Source organism: Panulirus ornatus, chromosome 67 (assembly GCF_036320965.1).
Source record: "Panulirus ornatus isolate Po-2019 chromosome 67, ASM3632096v1, whole genome shotgun sequence".
NCBI lineage: Eukaryota > Metazoa > Arthropoda > Malacostraca > Decapoda > Palinuridae > Panulirus > Panulirus ornatus.
The window spans coordinates 2096789-2114932 of record NC_092290.1 but is presented as its reverse complement, the minus strand read 5'-3'; the positions used below and the strand labels follow the sequence as shown (position 1 = coordinate 2114932).

The following is an 18144-nucleotide window of genomic DNA, read 5'->3' as shown; positions in this document are numbered from 1 at the left end:
TATACATGTGTATGTGGGTGGGTTGGGCCATTCTTTTGTCTGTTTCCTAGCGCTACCTTGCTAATGTGGGAGACAGCGACAAAGTGTAATAAATAAATATAAATAAATAAATATATATGGGTTCAGTGGGGTTGGGGGACAGGTTGGTTGGGATGTGGGGAGGGGTTGGAGGCAGTGAGGTGTGGAAGTCTGGGAGTGGACTTGGCAGCAGGTGGAAGTGGGTTGAGGGGTGGGGGGTTCTGGGGGCAGTGTGGAGGGAGGGAGAGAACATTGTCTCAGAGAGCAAGGGTGGGTGTTTGAGGGAATGGTCGTTCCAGCAGTGCTGAGGTTGCGAGTAGGTGGGGGTGGGGAGATGTCGGGGGAATGGGGTTGGGAGAGCGGAGGAGTGGTTTGGGCATGTGTAGGGATTGACACAAAGGATGTGTGTGTCAAAGGTGGGAGGAGCGGGGAGACATGGGAGACCGGATTGGGGGTGGAGTGGCGGGATTTTGGGCAGTCGGGGCCTGGATGTGGATAGGGAGCTGTGGTTTCAGTTCATTATACGTGACAGCTAGAGACAGAGTGAATGAATTTGGCCTTTTTTGTGTTTTCCTGGCATTATCTCGCTGGACTGGGGGGTAGCAATGCTGCTTCCTGTGGGGCAGGGTAGCGACTGGAATGGATGAAGACATGCATGTATGTGTATATATGTATATGGCCTCATTCATTAATACCCATTCTCTACCCTTCATAAATAATGCACCAAAACCAGAGCCCTCAATCTGTTAATGGGATGCCCTTGATTACTGCCTCAGTTGCACGTGCCATCTCAGCTAGAAAAAAAAGGATTATACATTCATGTGTGATATTTACACTGTCCAAAGATCAAAGACATAATAGTTCCACAAGTACATAAGACTTTCAAAAGGCATTACCTACAAAGAAATACAAGTTAAACTACCTCTTCCGTAACCAGTGTTTTTGTTCTTTTCCATGAGAGATCAACATTCCACTCTATTTATGATCTCATAGAGGGTCTCCTTCCTTGCTTCTTCTGATAGTTGGCAGATAAGGGAGTGAAGGGTGTCTGCACCACCAAGGAATGAAGGTAGGTTATGGAGTGACACTCCTATCCTAAATATGAGAAAATAAAAGAATGTTACTGTTGATAGGCTATTCCAAAATTTTCACTTTAATGCCCTCTATCAGTTATGACTCAAGTAATATCAAAAATGTGACAGCATATAATTAATGATGCAGAGAGACATTCTGCATTTTTAGCAAAAATATATTTAAATTCAATAGCTGAAAGGTATTTTTTTCAGCACAACCACAAGGCTTGGGTAGGAAGCCAAACAGACTTTGTACTATGTCATAGAAAGACAGTTCCTCTGTGGTAAATGATTGCTAATGAAATGTTTCGCATTGAGATTACTAAACAAAGAAACGTAAACTATGAGGAAAAAGAGAATAAAAGCTTCCAATATTTAAACATGATAATGGAAAACTAGCAAGGGTGTTAGCAGAGGAAGCACATATACATATATACAAATACATAGCCATACACATATATGCACATGTACGTATTCATACTCGCCCTCATCCATTCCCATCGCCACCCTGTGTCAGAGAGGTAGCGCCAGGCAAACAGACAAAAAAGTGACATTCGCTCACACTCAATCTCTAGCTGTCTTGTGAAATGCACCAAAACCACAACTCCCTATAGACATCCAGAAATGTGTTGAAGTAATAATTGCAGATCACCAAGTGGAGGTGATAGTTATTAAGAGTAAAAAAGACTTTACTTTAATGGGGTCAGCTTGCTATTTTGTAAAATCAGCAACACTGAAAGGAACTTGGGCACAAGCATTGTGAATTAATGAGCCTCCATTATATATCTAAAGAACAAGCAAGGTACTTTGTTTCTGATGAATTTTAAGTGAATAATGGAAACACTTACCTGTGATCAGTAACTCTATCCTGAGGGTAGTTGTAAGTTCGTATTTTTTCTGAACGTGCTCTTGTACCAACCTGTTAAAAAGAAAAGCACGATGATAACAAAATTCACTCCAGAGTGCAAAGAAAATTGATCAATGGAAAGTTGTGGAATTGCTGACTTTCTGGCATGTGAAAGGTAATGCAATGAGCATCAGTCAACATTACCTGAAGTAAAAATATTTTTTTTTATTATTTCATTTCTTATGGGTTGGGAGAATCAATGCAACTCACTAATGTGCATGCATGGGATGATGATCGTTGAAATATGATCTTGGTAAAATCTCTTACTTATTTTTATTTCTTACTTCACAACTTCACCTGTGTTTTGGTACACCTTTTCATTCTCACCTGTATGAAAATATAGTTGGATTGAAAGTAAAACGTTTTATTTTAAAACAATTACAAATTTACAAACTATACCCCTCCTACTTCTACCAACATAAAAGTTCAAATTCTAAGAGTAAAGTAAGGTATAACTGTTGCCTTATCTTCAGTCCTGTAGCCTGCTCTACTTTTGATGGCCCTCTCATTAATTCTTTTTCTGTGTTTGGCACAGAGCCAAAGGGACAAATGAGCCTCATGCTTGTCAACCAAGGTATTGCTCATCAAAGTAAGAGAGATCTCTCATAACCCGATTATTCTATGGTAACCACCTTTGCAGCTTATCAGAAATCCAAGTAGTATTCAACTTTTACCTCTACCCTGTAATTTTGCTTAAGATGTCCATTAATTAAAACACGTTAGGTAGAAGTTAATGGTAGGAGCCTCTGGAAACTGTACTAAAGTTGCTTTCTGCCAGTGGCCTGTTCAGAGTGCAGCAATAAAGTTATGGAGAGACTTTTGCCATGGGTAACCCCCTGAGGAAGTTCCCATAAGAATTAGGCATCAGAGATATAAATACTAATAATAATTTCAATTCTTCCTTGGGCAGACAAGCAGGATTATGTAGTCCTGCATGTATAATTCATAAGCATAAGATGCGTTATAGGATGTCAATTATGTGACATTATCTGGAATGAAATCATCTCTTTTTCAATGAGCTACTGAATTCATTATTAACATTTGCAGAGTAAGGTTCAGCTTACACCGATGCAACTGGTTGCTGGCTTGGCTTTGTGTTCACACTAAACATTATCAACTTGAATAAAATCTCATCTCCAAAGTGGTGAGCATTTTCATATTGGGTATTATTATTTCTAGAGGATTCTAGAACCAAAACAGTCTAATCCAAGTGAGAAAATACAGTTACTGCAATGCAAAGTATCTTTCAAATTACAAAATTTTATCATGGCTAACATGTAAGAAAAAAATATTTGAAGTGAATCCAATAAATCTCATGTCCCAAAAATGGATGTCTCATTTTATGGGTAAACGAAGTAAATTATTACATAAAACTAAGTACACAATGCACAACCAGCTGAATCTATAAATTGATAATGGCAGTGTGTGTTTGTGGAAAAAGTTAACCCCCTGACCTTACCTGCAATGTATAGTTCAAAGGTCAGTGCTGTATAACTAAAAACTACTTATTTCATACCCTTAAGGACCTAAAAAAAAATTTTGCATTTCTGCCCTTTTGCTACATACTAAAATTATGGATCAAAGGCAAGCAAAATTTACATCAAAGATGCATGCCAATATGCACTTGATTTGTCTTAAGGAATTAGAATTAATGTTATAAGAGAATAATATCCAGTTGAGATTCACACGAATTGGTCAGGAACCAATGTGCACAAAATCGAAATATCAAAGTCTTCAAGGGTCTCTAGAAGACATTGAGTGTAGCCCTATCTTAATGATGAAAAGCCAGTTTCTCTTTCCATATCTCCCTTAAAAAAGTTAAGATGCTGTACCTGAAGTTTCCTGTAAGAGGTGTACTGACTAACGTTACGATCAACCTCCTGCTGGTAGAGAAGGGCTCGTAGCTTCTTCAAACATTCATCTTTATTTTGATGCTGGGAACGCTGCTTTTGACTCTCCACATATATTCCTGTAAACATCATGCTCTCTAAGGTTGAAAAGGCAACAAATAATTTCTGGAGAAATGTGCATTCAAATGATTTACTTAAATCTATTCAAAGAAAAAACATTTACAGTATTTTTTCATTCTAACTTAAGAATTTCCACACAAAGAACATAAGAAGGAAGTAAAGAATAAAAAATTGTGCCAAGGATTTTTTGTTTGTTACATAAGTTATTACTGAACCTGCAGTGGTACTTTATGCAATGGAATGAATTAATACTTTTTAAAGTAAATATTTTCTATAAACAATAAAATTGTGGGAGAAGGCGAGGCAGTAGTTGTTAAAAGTATGGGAACGGATGATGGAAGGAAAAGAATACAAGTGCACGGACCTATATCAAGAAGGGAGGTATAAAGGGCAACAATGAGGTTGAAGACAGAAAAGGTTACTGAAGTGGGGAGGATTATACTGGAAATACTGAAGCATTGAGGAGAAAGTGTAATAAAGTGGATGCATTTGATATGAAATTCAGCATGGAAGCAGAAGGCTGTGCTAGAGGATTAAGTAAAAGCTATTATTGTTTCTTTATTCAAAGGAAAAAAGCAAAGGATGTATGTAGCAATTATAGAAAAAGTGTGTGCGAGAGTACTGACTCTGTGATGGAAGTAACTAAATGCAGAATAAGTAAGGAACAAGGGGGCTTTAGGAAAGGTAGGGGAAGTGTGGATCAGATCTTTGTGGTGAGAATGACTGTGGAGAAGTATCTAGTGAAAGGTAAGAAGCTATATGTAGCTAAATGGAGCAAGCGAATGACAGCATAAGAGCTAGGTGTGGTAGTAGGCACAGTATGATAGAAAGTTGACAAAGATGTGCTGAAATCATTTAGAGATGCATACAAGATAAGAAGAAAGTCTGACAAAATGGATCTACATGGCAGAAATAGAGAGAATAAGAGGGAGGGCAAGAACAAGGAGACAGACGGAAGGAATAAATGAGCCTTTGAGGTGCTAGGGCCTGAACATTCAGGAGGTTGAAAGGCATGAATGGGATACAGCAAACCACAGCAATGTGGTACACAGGGGGTGACGTGCTATCAATGGGATGAACAAGGGAACATGAAGTCGTTCAGGGCAATCACAGAATCTATCTGCAAGGCTTGGCTGTGAATGATGAGTACTAATTTTGGTGAAACTAACTTAGCACCTTTTGAGTGGACACAAAAAAATGAGTTTGTTCTTCTGTTCCTGGCACTACCTTGCTAAAGTGCAAAACGGTGAACAAGTATGAAAAAATATTATCACTTGTAATCCTACAACCCCTTTTACAGGGTTCCTGTAGCTTCAAGGCTGTACTCCATGTGGATCAAAGCAAGGTGGGCTCCTTTGGATTGAGAAGATCCTTGTTGATACTTCTTTTGTCTGCCAACAATGGCTCATCCTCACTGAAGGTGACTTTATCGTGTTACAACTTACAAATGAAGTCCAAAAATAACTTCTTAAATTCATAAAAAAGTATTCTGATCCATAAAGAAATGAATTTGCAATAGATCAAGATAAAAGTGGAAGCACTTTGTTGTGTGGTCATCATACAGGTTAAAGGTGATATTGTAGTTTGTATGGCACACCAACTTACAGCTGGATCAGACTGTACCTCAAGTTAGTCCAAGCAGGCAATCTGTGACAAAGTGTTCCTCTATCTATTGAAAGTATCATAAATATCAGTCTGACATAGTCATCCTTTCTAATTATAGTGCACTTCTACAACAATGCCTTTACAATAATCATAAGTATCAGATTTACCAAAACTAATGTGAGTGTACCTAAACAGAGGTAATCATATATCTGTATTGCACTCATAAGAAGATATTCTATCCAAGAAAATGCTAAATAGGCCAAGATTAGTATACACCAATATCAATACCTGTGGGAAGGTGAGTAATTCTAACAGCACTATCAGTGGTATTGACATGCTGCCCACCAGCACCACCTGCTCGCTTTGTTTCAATCTTTAGGTCCTTCTCTAATATTTGTATATCAATCTGTAAATAATAAAATTTGCTTTAAGAAAGATCTTTTCTTTATTCTAATAGGGTGCTCACTTCTGAAGTCACCAGAACAACATAAACAAACCCAACAAATGCAGCATCTAAAATAGCCAAATCTTTTCCTATTACCTATGTGCCATATGACACTGGATGAGAATTATAAGTAACAGACAGGCACTTTTATCAATTATTACAAATTTCATCTATATCAAAAGCTTTTGATGGTTTATGGGACTATGAATTTCTTTAAAGCTACGCAAATTTGACATGTTTATGATTCACAGGCAATGGTACCTGGTATTCCCAGTACAAGTACATTTTCAAAATTTCTTTGTCATTCTCCTTATTCATTTATTCAACAACTCATGATTCATTCTCTATTTCTCTATTCTTATGATGTATGCTTATTTTCAATATTCAATAAAGGAAAAACCATGACACAGAAAGAACACTGGCATCAAAAACCGAGTGGCATCAAAAGCCGAGGGGTGGGCCTGATCCCACAACCATACTACGCTGGCAAGGAAGGCTCTTACATGATTAACCTTTTCACGTCAAGGCCTTGCATTATCTAATTCACCTTAGCTTGTAATAATACAAACTTCATCCATGGAAATGGTGTTATTATCTTAGGATGAAATGTAAGACCTGACATATAGTAAAACTGACTGGAAAAGTACCACAGAAGATAGTAGATGATAGGCAACCACTAACCAGGGAGATATATTTCCAGTAGAAGAGTGCTTGTATTCAGTATGGTTAGGTAACATGTCTGTTTCAAGGCTGAAGTTATGGTAAAAATATGGGAAAATGTTACAATTCATTACTTATAGTGTAATAGGGGAGCTGATGGCTATAAGAGGTATTCATTTATTTATTTATAATACTATGCGGCTGTCTCCCACATTAGCAAGGTAGCACAAGGAAATAGACGAAAGAATGGCCAACCCACCCACCTACATACACATGCATATACATACACGTCCACACACGCACATATATATACCTATACACCTCAACGTATACATATATATACATACACAGACATATACATATGTACACATGTACAAAATTCATACTTGCAGCCTTCATTCATTCCCGTCGCCACCCCGCCACACATGAAATGACAACCCCCTCCCCCCGCATGCGCGCGAGGCAGCGCCAGAAAAAGACAACAAAGGCCACACCCGTTCACACTCAGCCTCTAGCTGTCATTTGTAATGCATCGAAACCACAGCTCACTTTCCACATCCAGGCCCTACAAAACTTTCCATGGTTTACCCCAGACGCTTCACATGCCCTGGTTCAATCCATTGACAGCACGTCGACCCTGGTATACCATATCGTTCCAATTCACTGTATTCCTTGCAAGCCTTTCACCCTCCTGCATGTTCAGGCCCCGATCGCTCAAAATCTTTTTCACTACATCCTTCCACCTCCAATTTGGTCTCTCCACTTCTCATTCCCTTCACCTCTGACACATATATCCACTTTGTCAATCTTTCCTCACTCATTCTCTCAATGTGACCAAACCATTTCAAAACACCCCTTCTGCTCTCTCAACCATACTCTTTTTATTACCAAACATCTCTCTTACCCTTTCATTACTTACTTGATCAAACCACCTCACACCACATATCTTCAAACATCTCATTTCCAACACATCCACCCTCCTCCACACAACTCTATAGCCCATGCCTCACAACAATATAACATTGTTAGAGCCACTATTCCTTCAAATATACCCATTTTTGCTTTCCGAGATAATGTTCTCGCCTTCCACACATTCTTCAACGCTCCCAGAACTTTCGCCCCCTCCCTCACCCTGTGACTCACTTCCACTTCCATGGTTCCATCTGCTGCTAAATCCACTCCCGGATATCTAAAACATTTCACTTCCTCCAGCTTTTCTCCACTGACTTGTCCCTCAACCCTACTGTACCTAATGACATTGCTCTTATTCACATCTACTCTCAGCTTTCCTCTTTCACACACTTTACCAAACTCAGTCACCAGCTTCTGAAGTTTCTCACCCGAATCAGCCACCAGCGCTGTATCATCAGCAAACAACAACTGACTCACTTCCCGAGCTCTCTTCTCCACAACAGACTGCATACTTGCCCCTCTCTCTAAAACACGTGCATTCACCTCCCTAACAACCCCATCCATAAACAAATTAAACAACCATGGAGACATCACGCACCCCTTGCCGCAAACCGACATTCACTGAGAACCAATCACTTTCCTCTCTTCCTACTCGTACACATGCCATAAGAGGTAAAATAATAATACTGCAATGGAATGAAGTTATGGGTACCTCTAATACAAATGGTGCAGTTGATGTGGAATATGGCAAACAATTGAAGCCTTTGTGGAATACTCTTCATCAATGTGAAAGGGATGATTTTCTGATGAAGTGCATATCAACCATGCTTGAATTAGAGAAATCTACGTATGGTAAATGCTTCATATAATAATAAATGTTGGGTGGAACACAAGAAAAAAGCTTACTTCAGATGGCTGGGGCATGACAGCAACAGACACAGTAGAAGTGTGAATCCGACCTGTTCTCTCAGTTTTTGGTACTCTCTGAACTCTATGAATACCCCCTTCATATTTCAGCAAACTATAAACACACTCGCCACAGAAGACTATGCTACCATGTCGCAGTCCCCCTGTCATGCAAAAGAATTATACCTGTATAATAACATGAATTGTATCTTACAAATTCATAGCTATTCTATGAATACATAATACAATTATAACCAAATGATCTCCAATAAATGTTTACAGTACAGAGTGTTGTACACATCCCAACTACTTTTAAGTTTTGTGTAAATGTCTATATTTCCTCTGCAACTTTTTACTTTTATCAATAATTCTTTTTTTGATAGTTCAGAATAAGTGAGGACAGTTTCCATGCTTGGCAACTCTCCTCCTAAGGTTCCAAGTTCAATCATTCCTAAAGCATGCACTTTCTACTATCTAGTAATTTGCAACAAATGCCTTAATTTTTATACATTAATCCACTTCTTGGGGCCCCTACATGTACTTATCCATCAATAATAAGGTTTAACTTTCTATTAGAAGCCTTTTATAAGGGAATTCCATCTCTGCATTACTGTAAAGAAGGATGTATTTGAAGGTGTATTCAATGAGTTACCTCCCTGTAATCTTTTTTCCAAGAAGGGGTATTACTATTTGTGTATTATGGAGAAAGAGTCAACATACCTGTTGCCTCATTTCTTAACCTTGCATATATATGTCATGTCTTTACTAATATGTATGTATGCATTCGCACATACATACCCTAATCCTTGCTAAGGGGTGTGAAACTATCTTGAATGAAAAAGCTACTTACCAATATCAGTTGTCTCATAGTCAGTGATCTGGACTTCCCATCCCATGTAGTCAGCATAGGACTGATACATCTCAAATATCTCTTGGCAAAATAGCATTGCCTCCTGTCCCCCTACACCTGCGCTCACCTCAACAATAACGTCATTGTTGTCTACTGGCTCTTCAGGAACAAGACAACAAAACAGCTGGGAAGGAAAATACAGGTATAAGGGGAAAAAAAAAAACTGCATACCGAGGTATCTGCGACAAGAACTTGCCTGAGGCAGAGGTAGCATGTAATAAACATGGAAAACAGAAGGAATAACATATATTCAGTATTGAATATGGTACTCCAAAATATAGACCTCTGCCATACCCAAGATCAAATACTACATATCTCTTGTTAACCAGGACTCTATGAAATGATAGCTTTGAATGATAAAACCTCATCCTCAACTGTCTTCATTTGTTCCCCTAAATCAATCTGCTGAATATGCAATAAAAGATGGATGGAACTGTGTATTTAAGTAGAGATTATTAGATACTCTGGTTATAACTATACCAAACCTTAAATTCCACTCAATTTCAAGCAACTCTTCCATGTATGAAAAAAAAAAGAAAAAAGAAAAAAACTGCATACACATTTATGATGAGATATATGGGTGCCTGAGGCACGTTCTATTTTTTTATAGCTACAGCGGGAGAATGGTGGCCAACATGATAGAAGAATGTGGTGGGCTAGAAAAGATTGAATTCCTCAAGAACCATAAAAACACAGATATTTACAAGTTGGCATATGGCATAATTAAAAGGTACTTCTCAAATGATGTGGAAGACCCCAGTTTAGTACCAGAATCAACTGAAACAGATTATGCATTTGACAATAACAGCACTAGTGAGGGAGGCTTTTGCTTTTAGTGATGGTTAGCATTTAGGTATATCTAACTCACTATAACTACTTGGAGTAGCTGGGATTCTGTGGTACACGAGGCAAGTAAGGTAGACTGGGTATGGTTAGCAGCACAATTTGCATTGCATGATACCCTGGTCGCTGTAGCTGGGCTCTCCTCCATTGGTTTATGGTTAGCAGTGCTGGTATGTATCATGGGCCCTGGAACATAGTGGTTAGCGATGGTGGCATCAGTGCAGGGCATGCTAGATCCTGCTATAAAGCCAGCCTTGTGGACCCTGCTCACCACAGTAGGCAGGCAAAGTTCTGGCTCTCACTAGCCTATTAGCCTATCAGCTTCAAGGGAAACACTGAATCTGCAAGAATTCTGAAGACAATCCTAACCAACATTCGCCCCAAGGGTGAAACTTAGAATTTTACTTGCTCAACTTCACAGTGATGAAGGGAAGAAAAATTATCTCCTAATAACCCACTGTCCTAATCTCTACATACAATGGGTAATACAAGGATTGTGAATGGATGGGCGGGGACAGATTAATGGTGTAACCAGCCAAAGCTCGACTTCCAAGAAGGTGTGCCGTCTTTGGCCTGTTGGCCTGAAATTCAGATTAGACCTCACTAGGATGAATAAGTGACAGTCATATATTCTTCAGTGAATAATGCATATCAGTGGGTGATCCTAGTGAGTTTCTTGGGCCAAATGGGTGAGTGGGTGAAAGGGTTGGAGAGTTTTGAGGGACTTAACCAGGTAGACTCAAACATCAGCTGGGAATTCAGATAAAGACATAAACCACTGCACTGTCAACAGATGATATTAGCTGTGAGCCTATTACTCATCATCTGACAGTTATAGCAGTTTAAAGGTCATGCAGTCTTTAATAAAACACTAGTCATTCATGAATTGCAAAATAAAGAGCACATCTTTCTGAATAAACTAGGTGTTTTAGAAATGATAAAATGCCTCAGTAAGGTCATAATTAGCAAGCTATACATTCAAATTTCTATAACTACCTGATATAAATTCTGAGATTCAAAGTCAATTCCTCAGAAAGGAATTGCATACACACAATGAAGAAAACTCTATGGAGACTGGAGGTTAAGCACCTCTTAAGATTTGTGGTATCCTAAACCTACTGCTTTGAAAAAACAAAAGTATAATATAAATCTTTGTGTTTAGAAAACAATAAGTGTTTGTTGGATTTAACTCCATCTCTTACACCCAGCTTCTCCTTATGATCTTTTAGCCACAAATTCAAATGAAGACAGGAACCATTACACTGCGAACTTGAGCATTATCATGACGATTATAGCGGTTAAAGGGTTAACATAAATCAGAGTAATCTTTACTAATAGCACTTAATTATCTCTGAATTACAAAATGAACAGCACAGCTCTTTGAATAAACTAGGCTTTTTAGAAATCAAGAATACCTCGATAAGGTTTCATCAAGTTAAAACCTTAACTGGCAAGCCAAAACATTTAAATTTTCAAAACTACCTCAAACATATTCTGTGAGGTTCAAAATCATTCTTTCAGAAAGGAATCAAATAAACAATAAAACAAAACCCCACAGACACTTAAGTTAAAGTATCTCTTGAGATTTGTTGTATCCAAACTACATACATCTGTGAGAGAAGACAAAGCTAAAAGCAGAATGTAAATCTTCAAATTGTTTTCAGAAAATAATACTTATCATTTGTTGGGTTTAATTCCTTCTCTTATACACACCTCCTCCTCAAGGTCTCTTAATTTAGCTTGAGCTTCCTGTAAGTCAAGATGTGCCAACTCTTCAATTTCCTTATCCCCTGAATTTTTTGCTAAGGAATGTAGTTCATTTATATCCGTCTGTGTAGACTCCATCTGTGAAAATGGAACTTACTTTATCAATAATTTTCATCACAGCAAACTTTCAAACTATAAATTCATTTATTCATTATAATTAATCACTGTTTCCCACACCAGTGAGGTAACACCAGGAAACAGACAAAGAATGGCCCATCCACTAATATACACACACACACACACACACACATATATATATATATATATATATATATATACATACATATATATATATATATATATATATATATATATATATATATATATATATATATATATATATATATATATACATTTTTTTTTTTTTTTTTTTTTGCTTTGTCGCTGTCTCCCGCGTTTGCGAGGTAGCGCAAGGAAACAGACGAAAGAAATGGCCCAACCCACCCCCATACACATGTATATACATACGTCCACACACGCAAATATACATACCTACACAGCTTTCCATGGTTTACCCCAGACGCTTCACATGCCCTGATTCAATCCACTGACAGCACGTCAACCCCGGTATACCACATCGCTCCAATTCACTCTATTCCTTGCCCTCCTTTCACCCTCCTGCATGCTCAGGCCCCGATCACACAAAATCTTTTTCACTCCATCTTTCCACCTCCAATTTGGTCTCCCTCTTCTCCTCGTTCCCTCCACCTCCGACACATATATTCTCTTGGTCAATCTTTCCGCACTCATTCTCTCCATGTGCCCGAACCATTTCAAAACACCCTCTTCTGCTCTCTCAACCACGCTCTTTTTATGATCCACTTCCGCTTCCATGGTTCCATCCGCTGCCAGATCCACTCCCAGATATCTAAAACACTTCACTTCCTCCAGTTTTTCTCCATTCAAACTCACCTCCCAATTGACTTGACCCTCAACCCTACTGTACCTAATTACCTTGCTCTTATTCACATTTACTCTTAACTTTCTTCTTTCACACACTTTACCAAACTCAGTCACCAGCTTCTGTAGTTTCTCACATGAATCAGCCACCAGCGCTGTATCATCAGCGAACAACAACTGACTCACTTCCCAAGCTCTCTCATCCCCAACAGACTTCATACTTGCCCCTCTTTCCAAAACTCTTGCATTCACCTCCCTAACAACCCCATCCATAAACAAATTAAACAACCATGGAGACATCACACACCCCTGCCGCAAACCTACATTCACTGAGAACCAATCACTTTCCTCTCTTCCTACTCGTACACATGCCATAAGAGGTAAAATAATAATACTGCAATGGAATGAAGTTAGGGGTTTACCTCTAATACAAATGGTGCAGTTGATGTGGAATATGGCAAACAATTGAAGCCTTTGTGGAATCTCTTCATCAATGTGAAAGGGATGATTTTCTGATGAAGTGCATATCAACCATGCTTGAATTAGAGAAATCTACGTATGGTAAATGCTTCATATAATAATAAATGTTGGGTGGAACCAAGAAAAAAGCTTACTTCAGATGGCTGGGGCATGACAGCAACAGACACAGTAGAAGTGTGAATCCGACCTGTTTCCTCCCCAGTTTTTGGTACTCTCTGAACTCTATGAAACCCCCTTCATATTTCAGCAAACTATAAACACACTCGCCACAGAAGACTATGCTACCATGTCGCAGTCCCCCTGTCATGCAAAAGAATTATACCTGTATAATAACATGAATTGTATCTTACAAATTCAAAGCTATTCAGGGAATACATAATACAATTATAACCAAATGATCTCCAATAAATGTTTACAGTACAGAGTGTTTACACATCCCAACTACTTTTAAAGTTTTGTGTAAATGTCTATATTTCCTCTGCAACTTTTTACTTTATCAATAATTCTTTTTTTGATAGTTTCATAATAAGTGAGGACATTTCCATGCTTGGCAACTCTCCTCCTAAGGTCCAAGTTCAATCATTCCTAAAGCATGCATTTTCTACTATCTAGTAATTTGCAACAAATGCCTTAATTTTTATACATTAATCCACTTTTTGGGGGCCCCTACATGTACTTATCCATCAATAATAAGGTTTAACTTTCTATTAGAAGCCTTTTATAAGGGAATTCCATCTCTGCATTACTGTAAAGAAGGATGTATTTGAAGGTGTATTCAATGAGTTACCTCCCTGTAATCTTTTTTCCAAGAAGGGGTATTACTATTTGTGTATTATGGAGAAAGAGTCAACATACCTTTGCCTCATTTCTTAACCTTGCATATAAAATGTCATGTCTTTACTAATATGTATGTATGCCATTCGCACATACATACCCTAATCCTTGCTAAGGGGTGTGAAACTATCTTGAATGAAAAAGCTACTTACCAATATCAGTTGTCTCATAGTCAGTGATCTGGACTTCCCATCCCATGTAGTCAGCATAGGACTGATACATCTAAAATATCTCTTGGCAAAATAGCATTGCCCCCTGTCCCCCTACACCTGCGCTCACCTCAACAATAACGTCATTGTTGTCTACTGGCTCTTCAGGAACAAGACAACAAAACAGCTGTGAAGGAAAATACAGGTATAAGGGGGAAAAAAAAAATGCATACCGAGGTATCTGCGACAAGAACTTGCCTGAGGCAGAGGTAGCATGTAATAAATATGGAAAACAGAAGGAATAACATATATTCAGTATTGAATATGGGACTCCAAAATATAGACCTCTGCCATACCCAAGATCAAATACTACATATCTCTTTTTAACCAGGACTCTATGAAATGATAGCTTTGAATGATAAAACCTCATCCTCAACTGTCTTCATTTGTTCCCCTAAATCAATCTGCTGAATATGCAATAAAAGATGGATGGAACTGTGTATTTAAGTAGAGATTAAATTTGATACTCTGGTTATAACTATACCAAACCTTAAATTCCACTCAATTTCAAAGGGAACTCTTCCATGTATGAAAAAAAAAAAAAAAAAAGAAAAAAACTGCATACACATTTATGATGAGATATATGGGTGCCTGAGGCACGTTCTTTTTTTTATAGCTACAGCGGGAGAATGGTGGGCCCAAAATGGGTAGAAGAATGTGGTGGGCTAGAAAAGATTGAATTCCTCAAGAACCATAAAAACACAGATATTTTAAAGGGTTGGCATATGGCATAATTAAAAGGTACTTCTCAAATGATGTGGAAGACCCCAGTTTAGTACCAGAATCAACTGAAAAAAATTATGCATTTGACAATAAAAGCCTAGTGAGGGAGGCTTTTGCTTTTAGTGATGGTTAGCATTTAGGTATATCTAACTCACTATAACTACTTGGAGTAGCTGGGATTCTGTGGTACACGAGCCCAAATAAAGGGAGACTGGGTATGGTTAGCAGCACAATTTGCATTGCATGATACCCTGGTCGCTGTAGCTGGGCTCCCTCCATTGGTTTATGGTTAGCAGTGCGGTATGTATCATGGGGCCCCGGAACATAGTGGTTAGCGTGGTGGCATCAGTGCAGGGCATGCTAGATCCTGCTATAAAGCCAGCCTTGTGGAAACCCCGCTCACCACAGTAGGCAGGCAAAGTTCTGGCTCTCACTAGCCTATTAGCCTTCAGCTTCAAGGGAAACACTGAATCTGCAAGAATTCTGAAGACAATCCTAACCAACATTCGCCCCGAGGGTGAAACTTAGAATTTTACTTGCTCAACTTCACAGTGATGAAGGGAAGAAAAATTATCTCCTAATAACCCACTGTCCTAATCTCTACAACAATGGGTAATACAAGGATTGTGAATGGATGGGCGGGGACAGATTAATGGTGTAACCAGCCAAAGCTCGACTTCCAAGGGAAAGGGGTGCCGTCTTTGGCCTGTTGGCCTGAAATTTTAGATTAACCTCACTAGGATGAATAAGTGACAGTTCAAAATTCTTCAGTGAATAATGCATAAACAGTGGGGGATCCTAGTGAGTTTCTTGGGCCAAATGGGTGAGTGGGTGAAAGGGTTGGAGAGTTTTGAGGGACTTAACCAGGTAGACTCAAACATCAGCTGGGAATTCAGATAAAGACATAAACCACTGCACTGTCAACAGATGATATTAGCTGTGAGCCTATTACTCATCATCTGACAGTTATAGCAGTTTAAAGGGCATGCAGTCTTTAATAAAACACTAGTCATTCATGAATTGCAAAAATAAAGAGCACATCTTTCTGAATAAACTAGGTGTTTTAGAAATGATAAAATGCCTCAGTAAGGCATAATTAGCAAGCTATACATTCAAATTTCTATAACTACCTGATATAAATTCTGAGATTCAAAGTCAATTCCTCAGAAAGGAATTGCATACACACAATGAAGAAAACTCTATGGAGACTGGAGGTTAAGCACCTCTTAAGATTTGTGGTATCCTAAACCTACTGCTTTGAAAAAACAAAAGTATAATATAAATCTTTGTGTTAGAAAACAATAAGTGTTTGTTGGATTTAACTCCATCTCTTACACCCAGCTTCTTATGATCTTTTAGCCACAAATTCAAATGAAGACAGGAACCATTACACTGCGAACTTGAGCATTATCATGACGATTATAGCGGTTAAATGGTTAACATAAATCAGAGTAATCTTTACTAATAGCACTTAATTATCTCTGAATTACAAAATGAACAGCACAGCTCTTTGAATAAACTAGGCTTTTTAGAAATCAAGAATACCTCGATAAGGTTTCATCAAGTAAAACCTTAACTGGCAAGCCAAAACATTTAAATTTTCAAAACTACCTCAAACATATTCTGTGAGGTTCAAAATCATTCTTTCAGAAAGGAATCAAATAAACAATAAAACAAAACCCCACAGACACTTAAGTTAAAGTATCTCTTGAGATTTGTTGTATCCAAACTACATACATCTGTGAGAGAAGACAAAGCTAAAAGCAGAATGTAAATCTTCAAATTGTTTTCAGAAAATAATACTTATCATTTGTTGGGTTTAATTCCTTCTCTTATACACACCTCCTCCTCAAGGTCTCTTAATTTAGCTTGAGCTTCCTGTAAGTCAAGATGTGCCAACTCTTCAATTTCCTTATCCCCTGAATTTTTTGCTAAGGAATGTAGTTCATCTATATCCGTCTGTGTAGACTCCATCTGTGAAAATGGAACTTACTTTATCAATAATTTTCATCACAGCAAACTTTCAAACTATAAATTCATTTATTCATTATAATTAATCACTGTTTCCCACACCAGTGAGGTAACACCAGGAAACAGACAAAGAATGGCCCATCCACTAATATACACACACACACACACACACACATATATATATATATATATATATATATATACATACATATATATATATATATATATATATATATATATATATATATATATATATATATATATATATATATATATACATTTTTTTTTTTTTTTTTTTTGCTTTGTCGCTGTCTCCCGCGTTTGCGAGGTAGCGCAAGGAAACAGACGAAAGAAATGGCCCAACCCACCCCCATACACATGTATATACATACGTCCACACACGCAAATATACATACCTACACAGCTTTCCATGGTTTACCCCAGACGCTTCACATGCCCTGATTCAATCCACTGACAGCACGGTCAACCCCGGTATACCACATCGCTCCAATTCACTCTATTCCTTGCCCTCCTTTCACCCTCCTGCATGTTCAGGCCCCGATCACACAAAATCTTTTTCACTCCATCTTTCCACCTCCAATTTGGTCTCCCTCTTCTCCTCGTTCCCTGCACCTCCGACACATATATCCTCTTGGTCAATCTTTCCTCACTCATTCTCTCCATGTGCCCAAACCATTTCAAAACACCCTCTTCTGCTCTCTTAACCACGCTCTTTTTATTTCCACACATCTCTCTTTCCCTTACGTTACTTACTCGATCAAACCACCTCACACCACACATTGTCCTCAAACATCTCATTTCCAGCACATCCATCCTCCTGTGCACAACTCTATCCATAGCCCACGCCTCGCAACCATACAACATTGTTGGAACCACTATTCCTTCAAACATACCCATTTTTGTTTTCCGAGATAATGTTCTCAACTTCCACACATTCTTCAAGGCTCCCAGGATTTTCGCCCCCTCCCCCACCCTATGATCCACTTCCGC

The 18144-nt window shown here is 38.4% G+C and overlaps 1 protein-coding gene and 1 long non-coding RNA gene across 4 annotated transcripts in view; both read right to left on the bottom strand.

Annotated features, from left to right (window-relative positions):
- Positions 1-18144, bottom strand: part of mRF1 (mitochondrial translation release factor 1) — a 36611-nt gene that overhangs the window by 2803 nt on the left and 15664 nt on the right. For 2 of the 3 annotated variants that reach the window (XM_071658892.1, XM_071658890.1), the window contains exons 3-8: positions 11963-12094; positions 9347-9530; positions 8497-8660; positions 5862-5979; positions 3831-3967; positions 1940-2010 (exon numbers count right to left, since the gene is read on the bottom strand). In XM_071658892.1, the coding sequence (XP_071514993.1) occupies positions 1940-2010; positions 3831-3967; positions 5862-5979; positions 8497-8660; positions 9347-9530; positions 11963-12094 (806 nt within the window). Of the gene's footprint in view, positions 1-940; positions 1114-1939; positions 2011-3830; positions 3968-5861; positions 5980-8496; positions 8661-9346; positions 9531-11962; positions 12095-18144 lie in introns of all 3 variants that reach the window. The other variant, XM_071658891.1, reaches the window with a different exon arrangement.
- On the bottom strand, positions 14505-17138 carry LOC139747086 (uncharacterized). Its single transcript, XR_011712309.1, has 2 exons — positions 17005-17138; positions 14505-14566 (listed from the first exon to the last, which is right to left on the bottom strand). It is a non-coding gene; the product is annotated as an uncharacterized lncRNA (long non-coding RNA).